At 41.7% G+C, this 16678-nt stretch overlaps 1 protein-coding gene across 7 annotated transcripts in view; it reads left to right on the plus strand.

The window, feature by feature from the left end:
• Positions 1-16678, plus strand: part of LOC309612449 (uncharacterized protein) — a 774344-nt gene that overhangs the window by 325424 nt on the left and 432242 nt on the right. For all 7 annotated transcript variants that reach the window (XR_014235131.1, XM_082358357.1, XM_082358358.1 and 4 more), the window contains exon 4: positions 5120-5254. Coding sequence is in view for 6 of the 7 variants with exons in the window: in XM_082358357.1 (XP_082214483.1) it covers positions 5120-5254 (135 nt within the window). In the remaining variant the exon portion in view is untranslated. The remainder of the gene's footprint in view (positions 1-5119; positions 5255-16678) is intronic.

The following is a 16678-nucleotide window of genomic DNA, read 5'->3' on the forward strand; positions in this document are numbered from 1 at the left end:
TACCTGGTGTCTTTTAAAAGCCCACCACTCTCTTCCCCCGCTCACATATAAAACTTGTTTCATGGTAAGTGCAAAAACAAACCCCAAACCAAACTAACCAAAAGAGCCCACAAGCAAACACAAAATCTAGACAAGGAAAAAAAGCAGTAACATTCAGTTCTTAATTATTCTTTAAAACAACTTCAATCCTTTGCCTTCTCAATTCTTGGAATAATCAGTTAATATGAGGAACTCACAGAATATTATAGCTCAGAGACCTGTCACTTTAATATTTTCTCTGCCTCAGGGAAATGGGCTATTTAACAAAATTCAGCAAAGCAGTGACTGTTGGAAAGGAGATTTGGGGGAACTAATGTGATCTTTATAAGACTTCAGTGGTGAAACATGCACTTAAAAAGGCTGCAGCCTCATGTTTATTCTCAGTGGAACTACTTTAAGTTTCTAGAAACTTGGTCAAATATGGCTCATAGATGTGTTAGAATGAGGCTCCAGCTTTACTGAGCTACCTCTGCCTGGCTCTCCATGACCCTTTTCATGGATCTTCCATCAGTTCATCAAAGAACGGTACAGCTCTGCCTGCAGGCCCTTTGCACATGCTATTTCCACTGGAAGTCTCACTCTCTATCTACCCCTCAAACTTTCTTTTGCCTAGTTGATTTCAATCAACTCAGGCCTCATTTCTTAGGAAAGTCACCCATAACCTACAGACTAGGTCTGTCTGCCATATATTCTCAAGGTGCTTTGTACTTTTCATTCATTAACACAGTTTGTAATTGTATATGTATTTTTGTGACTATTCTCACCGTTCTTTACCTTACTAGACTGAAAGCTCCGAGTGTAGGGACTCTGCCCTTTTAATGCACCATTGTATCCTCAGCATGAAGTATAGTTCCAGGTATCTAGTAAGGCTCAATAACTACTCACTTATTGGATGAAAAAACTGCAGACTTAATAATTATCACCTTCTAACAGGAGGTGTTACCTTCGCTAAGGGCTGTGGGAGTAGAGAGAATTGATACTTAGGGGAGGACAGTAAGGTTAGGAGAGTCTTGGCAAATACTAGTTTTTGAAGGAGAGGGATGGAGTGGGAAGGGTGGTGGGAGAGAGGCTGGACAGGGGAGAGCGCATAGTGCTGGTTGAGGGAGGTATGCGGACGTATGACAGAAGATGTGGGGATGGCAGCCCTGTGCCTCAGGTAGGTTAAAGCACTAGTCCTAGTTCAGCTTACCATGACCTAAAGAATATTACAGACTGTGCTAGTTATTCTTCATTTGCTTCCCACCCCTGAACACACTCTTAGGTTTTTTAAGTCCTGCTGAACCTGGCCCCTGGTTGGATTTGGCCAATGGAAGGCACTGGCATGGACTAGACGGAGGGGGGTGGGAAGGTGGGTTTGCCCACCCCCTTGCTTCCTTGAGTGCACATCTCTAGTGGAAGCTGCACCCCTGCCTTACTACAGCTCCTGCTTCGTGGCCTCCCTCCCTTGGCCCAGCTCTCACTGGTCTCAGGAAACTACTTCCCACCCTCATTCCTTAGGGCAGCCTTCTAAGCTGAGTCCCTACATGCCTCTCTGCTCATTCCTCATTCCTTGTTTGTTTCCTTAACTCTGCTTACTCCTCTGTCAGTAGCCCCTTCTTTCAAGTCTCCTTGTTTGAACCATCTGGAGACAACTGTGTTTCCTGCTGGGACCCTGACTAATGTACTTACTTCCTCCAAGTGGTGACACTTACATGTTGCATGTGGTACAATTCTAGGTACAGGACTGCTTGCCAATAGGTAACGAAATTGTAACTGGCCATTTGTCTCGATTCACATTAGAAATATCTATTTCTGGGCAGCACATTGACTGTGAGATTCTTGATTCTGTCAATGGAGGGAAAGGCATGTCTTTCTGCTTCTTCTGCCATGCTTGCAAAGACTATACTGTTAACAACCTGATCCCAGACCTAAAATCTCTGACCGAAGAACTGTGACTTAGAAAACCCCACGCTGACAAGGGCATGGAGAATAGAACCATTAGCAGGTAAAAGTGCTTATTAGACATCCAGTCTGTAAAATTCAGGTCACGAAATCTTTTTTTTGAACTGGATTATTACACTAGCTGCCTCAGTTCTCTAATTTATTTTGCTGGTACAGACCCTGGGTCTGTACTCCTTCCCTCATCCCCCAAAAAAGTACAGAAAAGTAGAACAGGAGGATTATAGGTGTAAGAGATTCTTTCCTGGTTCCAGCCCTATTTTGATATTATTGGCTAGTTAGATTTTTCTCCCTAGACATATTGAACATGTACCCCCAGATCTATAAAATGTCCAATTAAGAAACCAGAGAAAGAGTTCAGGAACCAACTCAGTTACACTGATACATAATGTAAGGCCTTGAAAAATAGAAGAGAATAATTTAAATGTTTTTAAACTTATGGCATAACATTTCTTCTGACACTTCCCTCACTCAAACCCCTGCCGGATACCCAGAGCAGGAAAATACTAAGAATGAATTTTCTAAGTTAGGAATTGAGAAATGACCCATTTACAGAAAATCAAAAGCAGTCTCTCTCACGTTCTACAAATACCTGGAGAAAATATGCTGAGGACTCATTTTAGAATCTGCTGCGAAAAGGGCCAATGCTTGATCTGTAGAGTCCTGTTCACTAAGGAAACCTTTCCTTGTAGGAGGGAAAGTTGGAATCGAAGGTACCAGGGCCTAACTCCTGTCTTCACTTGGGCTTAATGGGAGAGTGGTGAGATGCCACCCAGCACTCAAGGACCTGAAGGAATGGAAATATCCCAGATTTAAGATGGAATGATAACCCGATTAGTTATTCTAATTTTAGTTTCCTTCAGATTATTTTAAAGAAAAATCTTGTATTACACAACCTGTACTTTTCTGCAGATAGACTCATTCTGTTTGTTTTGAGGCTTTACTATGATTTCTCTTGCATTCCTATGTAGGAAATCCTACTCAGAGACCACTGTCCATAATCCCAAGGCTTCAAAGGAGGTCTGTCAGGGCCCTCACTGCACTGCCTGTATGCATACCCTCCTTTCTGCTGAGTCTATGATGGAGATGAACAGAGATAAACGTAAAAATATCTGAACTGGAGACTTCCCTGACGGCGCAGTGGTTAAGAATCCGCCCGCCAATGCAGGGGACGCAGGTTCGATCCCTAGTCTGGGAAGATCCCACATGCCGTGGAGCCACAAAGCCCGTGTGCCACAACTACTGAGCCTGCGCTCTAGAGCCCGTGCTCCACAACAAGAGAAGCCACCGCAATGAGAAGCCCGCGCACCACAACGAAGAGTAGCCCCCGCTCGCCGCAACTAGAGAAAGCCCGCACTCAGCAACGAAGACCCAATGCAGCCAAAAATAAATAAATAAATAAATTTATTAAAAAAAAAAATCTGAACTGTACCTGAATCAAACCTCTAGACATTTTCTTTAGCCAGTTCCCCCACCCTTTTCTTTCTCAGGAGGTATCTGGCTAAAGGCTTTTTCGTTTGGTCTTGGAGTATTTGCCATGTGTAAGGGACTGTGTTTTTGTTTTTATTTTTGTAAGGGACTGTTTATAGGGCTGATTCATAAGCATGTTGACTATGGTCCACAGCAGAAATTCACTTAGGTACTAACTCCAAGCCTCACTGTGTTGGTGCTCTAGGGTGGCTGGACCTACTTCAAGGGGAGCCAAAGCATACTTGAAATAAATTATTTTAAATTCATTTTCATTTTAAACCTATAAGCCAACCAGTTGTAGTGGCCTGCGAGTCAGAAGCATAGCTCCATTTCTGTCAGGAGTTTGTTGTGCAATTTGGGATAGCTTGAGACATGGCAAAACTTAGCCGTGAGGATTTTTTGATTACCTGATGTTTTATATCATTCATATTTCTTTTCTCTGTTGATGATTAATTGAGATGTGTAAAATAGTAACTTCAGTTAATATTTATTGACTGTGTAAAAAAGCACTGTTAAGAATGCAAAGGTGGGTAACATGTAATGTGTGCCGTCCAGGTTGGGAAGGGCACACAGATTTCTAGATAACACGGATGGACCTTGTTAAGGGCTTAGCAATGTGCTGTAGGATTCCGGAAGAGAGAGAAGGAGTGCCCATGCATACTTGACTTGGAGGATCAGAAAGGTCTCCCTGCAGGAGATGCCTTCAAGATGACTCATCCTTCTTCCAGGATTGGCCTGCCCTCTGTCTCACACTCTCATAGCTCCCGGTACTTCGCTTTGCTGGCATGTCTCCCAGTTACAATTACACATTATTTTATTATTTGAATAATGTCTAGGCCACTAGATTGTAAACTCTGTGAGGGTAGAGACTGTGTCTTTTTTGCTCACTTTGGTGACCCCAGAGTCTTTAATGGTGCCAGTTTCAAAGGCAGTCAAAAATATCCAGTAACTGGATGAATGAGTGGCATTGAAGAAGAGGTGGGAACTGGGGTAGAGAAGGAGTCTTCCAGATGGAGGGAACAGTTTGAAAACTGGCCGTGCATAAGTGGCCCCCTATCAATCCTTAGAGACTTTATAAACGTTAGAAATGGCAAACTGCATAGGATTTTTTACTGAATGACGAGAGGGCTTATTGAGAGAAATTGCGGCAGGTCAGGAGTATCTCTAACCTTTCCTTAGTAAACTCAAGAAAATCTTATCACCCACGATTTTATTTTAGCTTTTCTTGAACCTAGTAGGTGCTCATTAAATATTTGGAAACAGAATTAAAAGATGGGTGAATTTACGGACGTTTTCTGTCCGACACCCTTTTGGAATAACAAGCTATCATTGCCTACCCCCCTGCCCCCTCCTGCTTCTCACTTAAGCCATGTCTTTATGCTGTGAGAAAAATGGTGCAATACTGGGAAAAAAAAGCAGGGCATCTGGTTCACCAGATATGCATATGGCCACAACATATGGCAAACCCAGGGCATTTGACCATCGTGCTCATTAGAATGTGCCGGCAACCCGGATGCCGCACGTTCACTGTGTCTGTGTCGTTCTTCTCTCAGCATGCCGACCTGGTGTTAATCATCAAGACACACTTGCCTTTCTCCAGCAAATCACCTCCTCCACTTCTTTTACCTCTGATTTCTTCTGTAATACCCTCCTCTTTTGTGTTTACTTTCAGTTGGTCGGTGGCCTTCAGACCAGCAGGATGGTCCTACTCTACAGATCGTACTAAAAGCATCAACACACCACGCGAGCTACCAGAAGCAATGGCAGCGGCTCATGGCCTTCTCAGGTGGTGAGAAGAATGTGCAAGGTTCGTTTGCATTAAGGCCTTATGGAAAATAGTCTGTTTTTCTCAGAGTCTGGGATAATTAACTTTGCACAGAAAAAAAGAAAACCCACCCCACCCCAGAGCCCCTGATTCTCACTCAGGGACTTGACAACGTCAGGAAGAGGAGGGCCGGGGAGAGTGCCACCCAACCCCCACCCCGGCAAACAAAACAAGACTACAGGCGATTCAAACACTGAGCCTGGATCAGTCTTCAAAAGCCAGTGAGCTGCGTATTCATTGTGTGTATTAGATAGTTTCCCCTTAAAACGTCCTGGCTCCAGTTTTTCCGGGCCCTACTTAGGTTTCTATTTCCCTCTCTCCTCAAACCTCTACCTCCCACTTCACTAAGGAGATTCCGTTTTTCGGTTCTCATCGGCAAGTGAAGCACCGTTCATTTAGTACATTTGCATATTCCATTTTTGTGCAGGTTGGTCCTCTCCTGTTGCATTTCTAAAATGAGGAATGAGATCAAAACTCGTATTAACCCCAATGTCATCCCCTTTGCTTTTCATTCATTGCTATTCTTTGTTTATCATCTTTCAGCAAATTTTCAATCCATGTGACAATACTCCCATCGAAATCAATTAGAACCAGTTTCACAAAATAGACTTACTGATGCCCTCTGTCAATCTTGTCTTGAATTCCAGCTGCATATCATTGATGCACATTCACTTATTGCTAGGTACACATTATTCCTTTCATCTGCTAGTAACTATCAAAAAACAGTAACAAATTTGTCTGGAAGGATTTATTCTCCACATAGTTCCCTTCTTCTCTTTCTTTCTAAGTATCGCTGATGATTTGATTGAACTCAAAAGAGTTACAGATTTTTCTCATTTAATACCCAATCCATTATTTCAAGGCAGGAAAAGTGCAGATTTTTTTTTCTTTTAAATAGTTTTATAGACAAAAGTGAAAGATTTTTCATTCTTGCTTCAAATTCATTGTGAAAACAGAAGGCAGTTTTCCCAGATGGAAATCTGTCATATCATTATGGAAATGTCAGATTTCCACCCGGGGCATATTGACAAAAAGCCATGGTTTTTGCCCAGGGGGTGGAATTTCACAAATTTTTCCAAGAAGAGCTGCACTCCCTGGTAGAAGACAGAGGCAATTTCTTTCCCCCATTTCAGATTTGTGAGACCGAGCTCTAAGAGATTGGTTTCAGGCAAATACCCACAGAGGAGGAAGAAAGCTTTAGCATTCCCAGTACTGGCCATAGGGGCTTGGCTCTTGTTTCTGAGTCAGTCCTGGCTGTATTTACTTTAATATTACAGTTACCCTGAGCTGTAACTCTATTGGCAATGTCACACAAAATGGGTGTGTCATATTGCCAAACAGAGGAGAGAGGTTTCCTTCTCTGACCTACCTGATTCTGCCATGTAAATATCTCCCCTTTAGTTAATAGATATGCTCTTCTTAAAGTATCTCTTAATTTTGATAATTGTGTTTTTTCCCCCTGAGAATGGAGCATTTTAAACCTCCGTTAGTGAAGTATTCATGCATGTATTAGAAATATTAGCAAATCATGTCCATGTTAATGAATGATAGGACGTTTAGAGGAAAATAAAACAATCCCCAAACATTTTCATACATTTATAGTCATCAGAATCTCACGCTTTAAATAGATGAAAGAGATTTGTGAGTGGCATAAGTCATGGCGGAAATAGCCGTGGGACATGAGTTACTCTATTCTATTACGGAAAAGTCTCTCTGCCTCGTACAATGGCCTGCAGACTAGCAAGCACAATGCAAAGGATCTAAATATTTTTCTTAAATAGATTTGCTGTTCTCAACAAAAAACCTCCTCTAAAGATTACACTAGTATAGGTACTCTGCTCCATTAATATAAATGACTCCAATGTACATTTTTTCCTAGCAGAAATACCTGCATTTAAAAAAAAATGCAGCAATAACTTCAAACTTCAAAGGTTTGAACTTCAAAAGGTTTCTTGCATTCTGCTTGATGGGACAGCATCTTATGCACACATGCTTTTTTCCCTGCTAAATGCCTTAATAATGAGCTTGGGTTCAGATTTTGTGAATCGGAGCCAAGTAACTCTATTTTAGTATATTTGCTGGGAAATGAACTAGCTCAGGGTAATTAGGAAAGCAATTTTATTAGCTTCTATTTCATAAAGATTGTTTTTTAATCAGAGTCAGAACTTACTAGAAATGATTCTGTGCTCATTGCTTGGGTCTCAGGAAATGAAGTGGGGCACCATAGGTCCTAACCCACAGTAAAACCAATGTGATGAAGACAGAAGCTTTGCTCTTAATCTCTAACAACGCTGTAAAAATAAACCCAATCTGATGGCATTATAAATAAAAGGGTCACAGCTAACGATTACCTGTGTCTAGTTTATTATAGACTAGGGCCTTGATAACTGAAGGAGTTAAAGCTTTCTTTTAATTGCTCACGGAGTCTTGGATTCAAGTTGTGAACAATCCTGGCTTGGGGCTCAGGGGACTGGGGTGGGTAGAAAGCAAAGTAAAACACTGGATTAGGTGCATATGTCTTCAAGAGACAAATGGGAGAAGGAATTGGGACTGATAGTGTATTTAGATAATGTAGTGCAGCTGTGAAAAAGACAAATGCTCTACTGGGGCACACAGCAGAGAAGGGGGGTGTTGCTTATAGGAAAATGGAGTTTCTGTAATCATGCCTCTCCTGGCAACCACTTATGGAGCACGGCATACTGTTTGGGACACCTCATTATAAAGAGAACATCAATACTGTAAATTAGAGAGAACTCAGAGAAGGGTGACAAAAAAGATAAAAGGATTAGAAGAGATGACCTATAAAGAAAGGTTAAAGGAACATAGCATTTAAAGCTTTCAGGAAAAGGAGCTGGAGAGATGGAAGCCTATGCTAACTGTCTACAAATATTTGAGCAATAATAATTTTCAGGAAAGAAGGGGATTGCTTGCAGTGGTTGAGAATGGTCTAATAAGAAGTAACGGCTTGAAACTAAGGAAAGGGGAAAATGTCGGTTAGGAGACATTAGGAAGCATTTCTTCCCAGTAAGGGCAATTAGGCACTGAAGTGAACTGCCTGGGGAGGTGGCTGAGGCCCCATCACTGTAAGGGTTGCCAGTGTTTAAGGGGAGTTAAAGCACTCGGGGAGCTCCTCTGAAGGGAGGGAAAGCCCACCCTTTTCTGAAGACATTCCTGTACAGGAGAATTGGTCTAGAACAACCCAGGAGGACTTTCCCAATGGCCTCAACGGTGATTTAACACGTGTAAAGCGAGTGTGTGGAGAGTCGGGGTGGAGGTGGTCCAAGAGAAAAGCCATCCACGAGTACGGGAAGTATCCTTCCAGAAGCTGTTGTTTCCAGCTGTCGGTCATTAGAGCTGCTGCTCCTCCTTTACCTGTACAGTCATGAAGACATTTACGTGAATCATCGCACAACACCTCCAGAAGTCAGAGCTAAAGTGGGAAGCGAGGGACGCCTCTGCCTAGAAAGCACCGTTAACAATGAAGGGTGTGAGGCCGTGGGCATCAGTCTCTGCTGTGCGAGCAGAGGGGAACAGAGAAAATTGCCACGTTTTATCATGTTGGGCTAGCTGGAACAGGTGACGCTGTGATCAGGTATGCATGCGTAATCGCTCCCCCAAATAATCACCATGTGGAATAATTTCCCCCCAAATCTTGCAGCTTCAACTCATTCTCTGCGAATATGACTCATAACTCTTGGCCTTGAATGTGAATCAAGATTCCAAGCTGTAGGCTCAGGGGTTTGTTGGATTTATTCAACTTTAGTCTTTATTTATAGACATAAAAGTGTATTATTGGTTGTAACATCCAAACAAAAGAAAACAGATTGTAAGCATCCATTAATGTTTTCCCAAAAGGGAAATCGCACGTTTCTCTCCGGTCTTTCATTCTCTCCCTTGTAATATTAAGATGATGTCATAAACTCGTAATTACTTCGTGATGTTCTTGTGCACTTTATATCTGTTGGTTCAGAGATGCAAATTCCCTCTGTGATGAGAATGCAGCAAACAATATGAGCAGGTGGAAGGTAAGTCTTAGGTGGCTTGCAATTTAGAAACCACTGAAGTTTTGAATTCACACTATTTAAACTCTGTTCTCTGGGAGGGAAAAGATACATTTAAAAAACCTTAGATCTTGCATTATATACATGAGATGAGGTGTTAATTTTACTGGAATAATTATTCTTACTGCCAGAAAAGAAAATGATTTTGGTTAACAATGAATGTAGGGGCTATATGAAAAAATGTTGTATTTATCTGGTAGAAAGTTTTCATCCACTAATCATATCCAGGAAAGCAAAGATACTTTAAAAGAAGGGGTACATTTGTATGTGCGTTATTAGATGTTTGGCTTTCAAGTATATTGGGATAAACAGAAAACACAAAACACAGGTCTGTGAGAGAAAAATGCATCACAAGATGGTGACTTTCTATTTTCTTAGCCAAATCTTTGTTCTTTTACTCCCAGCTCAGCGCTTCAATTCTGCAAGAAAGAGGCCGTAAAGTATCTATTTCCAACTCCTCTTTAAGCCTTGCTCAGGTTTCTTATTGCTCATTGCTAACCATTTTAATTTCTGACCTCTTCTGCTCCACTAGTTACAGACCCATTCAGTGACCCTCTAGGATTCCCAACTCAGTGATTTATGTCCTTGCCATATTCATGTGAAGCACCAGCGTCAACCTCAGAGAGAGAGAGAGATGGGATGGGGGGGGAGAGGGAGAGAGGGAGACAGAGGTGTTTCCCTAGCACTCTCCTGCTTGGTGTTTTAACAACTTTTCTGTATGTTTGTCTCTTCTTAGAATCTTAATAATGATCTTGATACTGGCAATTTTAGATGTCCCCAGCAATGCCCCACCTCCCCACCCACTCAGAAAAAAGAAAAGGACTCTTTTGAGTTTTAATTGCTGCAGCTATTAAAGACTGAGAGGCAGCATTTCCTTGAGTGGTGGAGTTTGGGGCACGATGGGAACGGTGATCCTGCAGTCTCTAATCTGATCAATAAAGCTATTGACTTCTGAGAGAGTCAGACGGGAGAGTAGGGTCTGGGGAAGCTTGCTTCCACCTTGGCCTTAATACCATCTCTCTCCTGTGGGGAAACAGAACCCTTTTTCCTTTATTATTAAGGTATTGAGGGTTATGAGACCATCTATTAGGAGAAGCTGGGCCACTCTTATCATTTGTTTAATATATGCCCACTCTGGTCTTCTTATAAATTGACAAGTAGACCAACAAATGTGGATTCCATTGGCCATCCTTAGCTGAGTCATTTCCATTCAAAGTTGAGTTAAAGGTAATTTAGCTTTAGATCTTTGTTTTGCCAGTTTTATATATATTCCTTTGTGGTTTTTTCTCACTCCTGTGTTTAATTCCAGTCCTCTCCCCCATTCTCTGCATTCTTTACAAATCCTAGGTCTCCAGCAAAACAACCACATCTCACGTGAGCCCTGCTCGAGGATCAGCTTTATCTGTGTCTGACCCAGGCATGTGTTGCATGGTAACACGTTCAAAATCGAATACAAATGCAGACTAGCAAGCCTCTCTGTCAGGATACGGACGTGCCCCACACGTCGATCCTGTTTAGTTATTACAATCTGAAAACTTAATCATACACTCTAAGAAAAGGCTTTGATAGAGAATTTTACTCCTGCATGTTCATTTAAGATTTAGACTTGACGTATTAACGCCAAATTTAAAATTGTGTCCTCTTCATTGCAATCCTCTGTAGCTACAAGGTTCTAATAAATATTATGTCCTCCCATCGTGCAATTAAAATTTTCCACCTCATTTCACAATGCAAAACATTCACATGTTGTCAATCATCTTGAAACATGATTTTTTGACATCATATAATTTCACTTCATTTTTTCAGACAGACATCGCACCAGGAAATTATTTAAGAAAGAATCCTATTATATCTTTATTTTTCCACCAAATTTCACCTTCAAATGCAGTCATTTGTGTACATTTCAGTAATTTCAACAATAAACTTGCAAAGAGAGGGAATGGCAAGCCCTCAGACACGTTCACATATGGGTTTTGCCGCTCTTGCAAGGCTGCAGCTCAGTTGTGGGCACTCGGTTAGAAAACATGATTTTAGCCATGGGAAGTTTACAAGTCTTGCTGCACAAAGTGAAAAGGTTGCTGCTTGAAACAGCTACCACCTGGGAGGCTGGGAGAAAAACATGCGTGTGCTTTTGAACTTTCCTCTGTTTAATAACTAGCAGACACTAATGATTTGCCAAACATCCTGATTTAAAATGGCAGTAGTCAAAAGCAAGGCTGCCTGCTGGTTGTCAGGTAGCCCACCTGTTCTCCAAATCAAAGTTCCCCTGACCTGTGCCCAACGCAAAGCTGTTATCCTTTAAACCACTGCTAGATGTGCGTGTACGCCTTGTTGGGCTCTCTCGCTAACGTTCCGGTTTGCTGTCGGAGAGAAGCTTCCTACTGGCAGCTTCATGTTGCCTTCTTTATGAAGGCCGATCCTTGGGGAATGAGCTCATGCACACTTGTTGGGGAGGTTTTGGTGGGGGCTGGGGTGGGAGGGAAGGGAGGAGGGCTCGTGTGCTTTAAGCAGCAAGGGACAGTTAACGGGAAAAAGTCAACTGAAGCAGTGCTCAATTCAGGATAGGATGAGGATCCCTTCCTAGTGTTTTAAAATAGTGGGGTGGTTTTTCAAGAAGGGGCAACTGTATTATTCATGACTTGGTGTAGTTTTTTTGAGAAGAAATGCAGAAAACAGCTAGTGGTTGAGGGTGGGAAAGATGTGAAATAGGGAAAGTCGTGGTCTCTAGGAGGGTGAGCAAAGGTGGTTTTCGATGAAAACAAAGGGGCCTGAGGAGGGGGGAGAACACTACTTTGGAGTGATGTAAAGGAGAAAAGTGATTAGCAGAGTTTATTAAGTGCAAGTTTGGTTATTATTTATTAGCATAGAAAAGTTAATTAACACTTGTGATATTCGAAGTTGCTGTGGGCCACGTGACTATTTCCAGCCAACTGCATAATGGCAAGAACATGGAAGCTGCTAGGCCTGGGCTCTTTCTTCATGTTCTGTGACTACTTGTTTAAGATATTCTAGGTTTATGTAGATATCAATGAATATATCAGAGTGAAGCATTAGATAGCAATGGAAGGAATTCTTTTAAAATAGTTCTATCTAATACTGGGTGTTAGAAGGATTACATTTAGGATTTTATTAATGGTTAATCTGTGAAAGTGGTATGGAGTAAGAGCTCATGGCACATTTTTTTTTTTTTCATGGCACATTTTTTAATACCTACTGTGTACTACGCTTAACAAATATTATGTCATTTAAATCTCATACCAACAATGTTGGTATTATTATCTCTTTTTAACTGATATGAGATCTAAGACTCACACAAGGTCACATGGCTAATAAAGTGTCAGAGTTCAAAATCAAATCTCCCACACCCTCAATGTTTGTTCAGTGAATGTTGACAATTAAATCCATACCATAGTCACTTATGGATATTCATGCATGCTTATTCATTAATTATACCCACACATGTCAGAATACCCATCTGTTTTTTGATGGGTTGGTTAGTAAATTAGAAGGAGATCCTTTGTGATAGGTAAGAACATGTCTCCCCTATTTTTTTTCCTAAGTAAAGGCCTTTGTAATGTTCTTTAAGCCCCAATCCAGAGGGGTTGTCTCCAGGGACCAGGGGACACTTAACTTTGTTCTCTAAAGCCAATTGTGCTACAAATGAAGATAGCAATTAGCATTCATCATCCATGGTGATTTTTATCTCCCTCTCTGGGTTGACACAGTGCTTATCACTGGGGTACCTAAGTGCATTGACCTGCTTTGCTAACTTCTCAAGAAACAATGCTGGGAGGAGAATAGCTCCTTCCTCTGAGCTGTTCAATGCCTAGCTCACAGATAACCATTTAATTTTCTCACTATTGCAACTCCTTCATCATCTGAACTGCTATGTTGTTCACACTTGCTCAGTAGTAATGCAGTGAAATTCTTATGTGATGGTGAGCAGCCTTTTGAATCACAAGGTATATTGAAATTTATGCCATGGTGTGTCTACATACGACTTACCACATGTTTTAGGAACTATGTAGTACAAATAGAATCTACTTAAATAAGCTGAAAATAGGTGTTTTCGAAAGACTTCATGGGCATCTCATGAAACCCATAGGTACTAACAGAGCTTTGCATCACAGAAATGGGGGCAGAAGTGGGCATCTCCTCACTCCTCTCTCTCATCCCACTATCTCTCCTCTCTGCTCCTCTTTGCTCCTATGCTTTATTTTCATCTCTGATGACCAGTTTTCTCTGTTTACATATCTGCTTACACATGGCGCATTGTGGCTGCCTTCAAATGGTGGCCTTAGCCTGCAAATCTTCGTGACTGTTCAGCTCATATTCCCCACATCAAAGTAATGCAGATCCCAGTTTCCCTATTTCAGATTCCTAGGAGAAGGAATCTGCTGAAGCCCAGGTCATGTGTCTACTCCTGGTCCAAACAGTTGTGATGGGGGAGGGTGGCTGGAGAGGAGAGGTCGTTCATGCTTGCTGGGCTGCTTCTTTCAGGACACTGGGCAGAGCTCCTCTGAAATGGATTAGGAGGAGAGAGGTCTGTCTCTCTAGAATCAACTGGAGTGAGGATTGTCTATGGGAAAAAAAAAGGTGGACTTAAGTGTGTACAGTGATGGATTTTTAAGTCACTACACTTAAGAGAGAGAAACAAAATTCTCATACAGAAAACCATATCCTGTACATTTTTAGTTAGAGGTGCTTCTGCAGAGCACCAGGGAAACAGAAATACCTGATCTTAGATCTGAAGTCAAGAATCTCCATTTTTTTCTAGACTAAAATCACACAGTATTTTTGGAAGATTATATGTATTTCTACATATAAACCTATTTGTTGGAATTCAGGGAAAAGAGGAAATTGAATTCAGCCAATATTCTTCCCCTACCCTACCCCCACCCCTAGAATACACTGGAAAGCCACCTTTCTCCTCTCCCATCCATGTGCATTTCATATGCAGACACAGCTACCACCAGGCGTTGCTGGCTTTGTGAGCACGGCCCCGAAAGTCTTGAAGACCCTTGAAAAGTTCAGTTAGCTCTTCAGATAGTTCTATCAGGCTGTTTTGTAGGTCATAATTGGGATTTCTAACAACCCTGAGTAGATGTCTATGATTTGCTGAATAAAGGTTAAATTATAATCAATTCTTGGGGAAAGTTTGATTGGAGGACAACTTTCCTCATGGCTGGGGGCTCCCTCCTTCTCTTCCTGGCAATACCATCATGGTCTGGGTGTTTATAACTTCACTCAATTCAATTGCTGTTTCTCCATCCTTGAGTTGTACCCAGACAGCCAGTTCCCTCTCATGAGATGAAAGCATCTATATTTGAACAGGCTGAGACATCAGGTTTCTTCCCTTAATTCTAAGGTTCCAACCAGAATTGGAACCATCAAAGGTTCCGATGCCGTCAAAGAATATGCCATCAAAGGATGACCAATATGGCCTATTAGGTAAGAAGTCTGATCCCACTTCAAATATTCTATTTGCATATTTCCTTTTCCTAAGAATGCTTTTCACACAGGTTTCTGGCCTTGAAGTATGTGGCTAAAGGTTTATAAGGCACTGATTTCTCTCCAAAAGTGCTTCACTCTCCAGTTGAGACAGACATGCCTACAGAAGCTTGAAGTACTGTGTTCTAGTTCTACTGAAAGGAGAGTTCTAGCACAAAGCCCCTTTGTGCTTTCCCTGTCTTCTGAATACTGTTTAAGAGCATTAAATTTTGTCCCTACTGCTTCAGTCCTTGGCCTCTCTAAGGGACCTAACCTTGGGGTGATGCTGAAAGGTTGCCATGTGCATGCAACTATCAAATTGCTCCACTAGGTGAAATATAAAAATGTAATGAACCCAAGCTTTAATGTAACCAAACAACAACAGAATCACTTGAAAGAGCCACTGACTTCCATTTTCTTGTGCTTTGAAGGCTTGTTGTACATGGGCAAAAGAAACCAGTAGCCCTGAGTCTCTGCCCCTTTCAGGGCCATGTACACGGCAACAAAAATAACGTTTTAAAGTAAGTTATTTACTAGACACTGTTCTAAATGTTTCACCTGGATCATCTACTAATTATAAAAACCACTTTTCGAGGTAGGTGCTTCCATTATCCCAATTTTACAGATGAATGGTCTGAGATTCAGAGAGGTTAAGTAACTTGACCAGAATCACAGAGCATGGGTTAGGACTTGAACCCTGGACGGGAGAAGTCAGGGCAGGACTCTGTCGTGGGGAATTTCAGTGGGGGCATTTAAGTAAAACTGAATAGCATTATCAGAAAGTGATCAGATAAGTGATCTAAGCATAAGCCCCTTCCCCTGCGGCCTGTGTAGTATGAACCGAATAGCAGCTGGTGGATTCCCAATATGAACCCCTGCCTGCACCCATCCACTTCCTAACCCTCTTGCCTGCTTTCACCGCTTAGTCCTTGTTATCATTGAACACACTGTATATTTTACTTATTTAGGTTATTTATTATTCAGTTTCTTCCTCTGTGGAGTGTACGCTCCGTAGAGGCAGGGGGTTTTGAATATTTTGATCACATTTTAGGGGTCTTCTTAGGTGCTCAGTAAATACTGTTGAAGGAATGAATGCTGTTGTTGGACATCCATTAGGACAGTCTGGCCAGAGGCTGTGCCTTTGCTTCCCTGTTCACAGTAGTCATTCTGTCTCCCTCTCTCTCATTGTCTCAAGTTTCAGCTGTTTTATGGCCAGGTGGCTGGCTGAATAGGTTTTCCGTTTGGGGCTTTCTTCTCTCTCTGTTTCTCTGTCCTCCGTACTATATTTCATCCAATGTTACTCACTGTCATTTGGAGCAAGTTTCCCTCTCTTCCCCACCTGCCCCCCACAAAATCTTTATGCTAAGCCATGAGGTGGTGTGAGAAAGATGAGGATGACAACCTAGGGTAGACAAGGTAACTAGCACTTTATCCCAGGAGACAGGTGGAGAGCATCCCGGTGGCAGCAAAGCAGACCCAAGGGGTTACAACCATCCTGTTCTAGGTCCATAGGACTAAGTTATCCAGACAGAGAATGAAACATTAGCCAACATTCATACTGGGTTGTGAGTCAGTAGTTTGCCAGTATATCAAACCATCAAAATAAAATGTTTTCCTTTTTGTGGGAAAGAAGATTTCAAAATCTCCTTTGATAGAATTTCCTGGATAAATACTGTGTATGTGTGTATTTATTTATTTGACAAACATTACTATAGTGCTTATTTTGTTCCAGGCACTATCCTAAGTGTTTCAAAAATAAATATTAGGTCATCCAATAGTAAGTACTATTCTTATCCCCTTTCCTCCCCCCTATTTTATAGATAGAGAAACAGAAGCAAGAGGAGGTTATAGAACT

This window comes from Balaenoptera borealis, assembly GCF_965194805.1.
Source record: "Balaenoptera borealis genome assembly, chromosome: 15".
NCBI classification, from domain to species: Eukaryota; Metazoa; Chordata; class Mammalia; order Artiodactyla; family Balaenopteridae; genus Balaenoptera; species Balaenoptera borealis.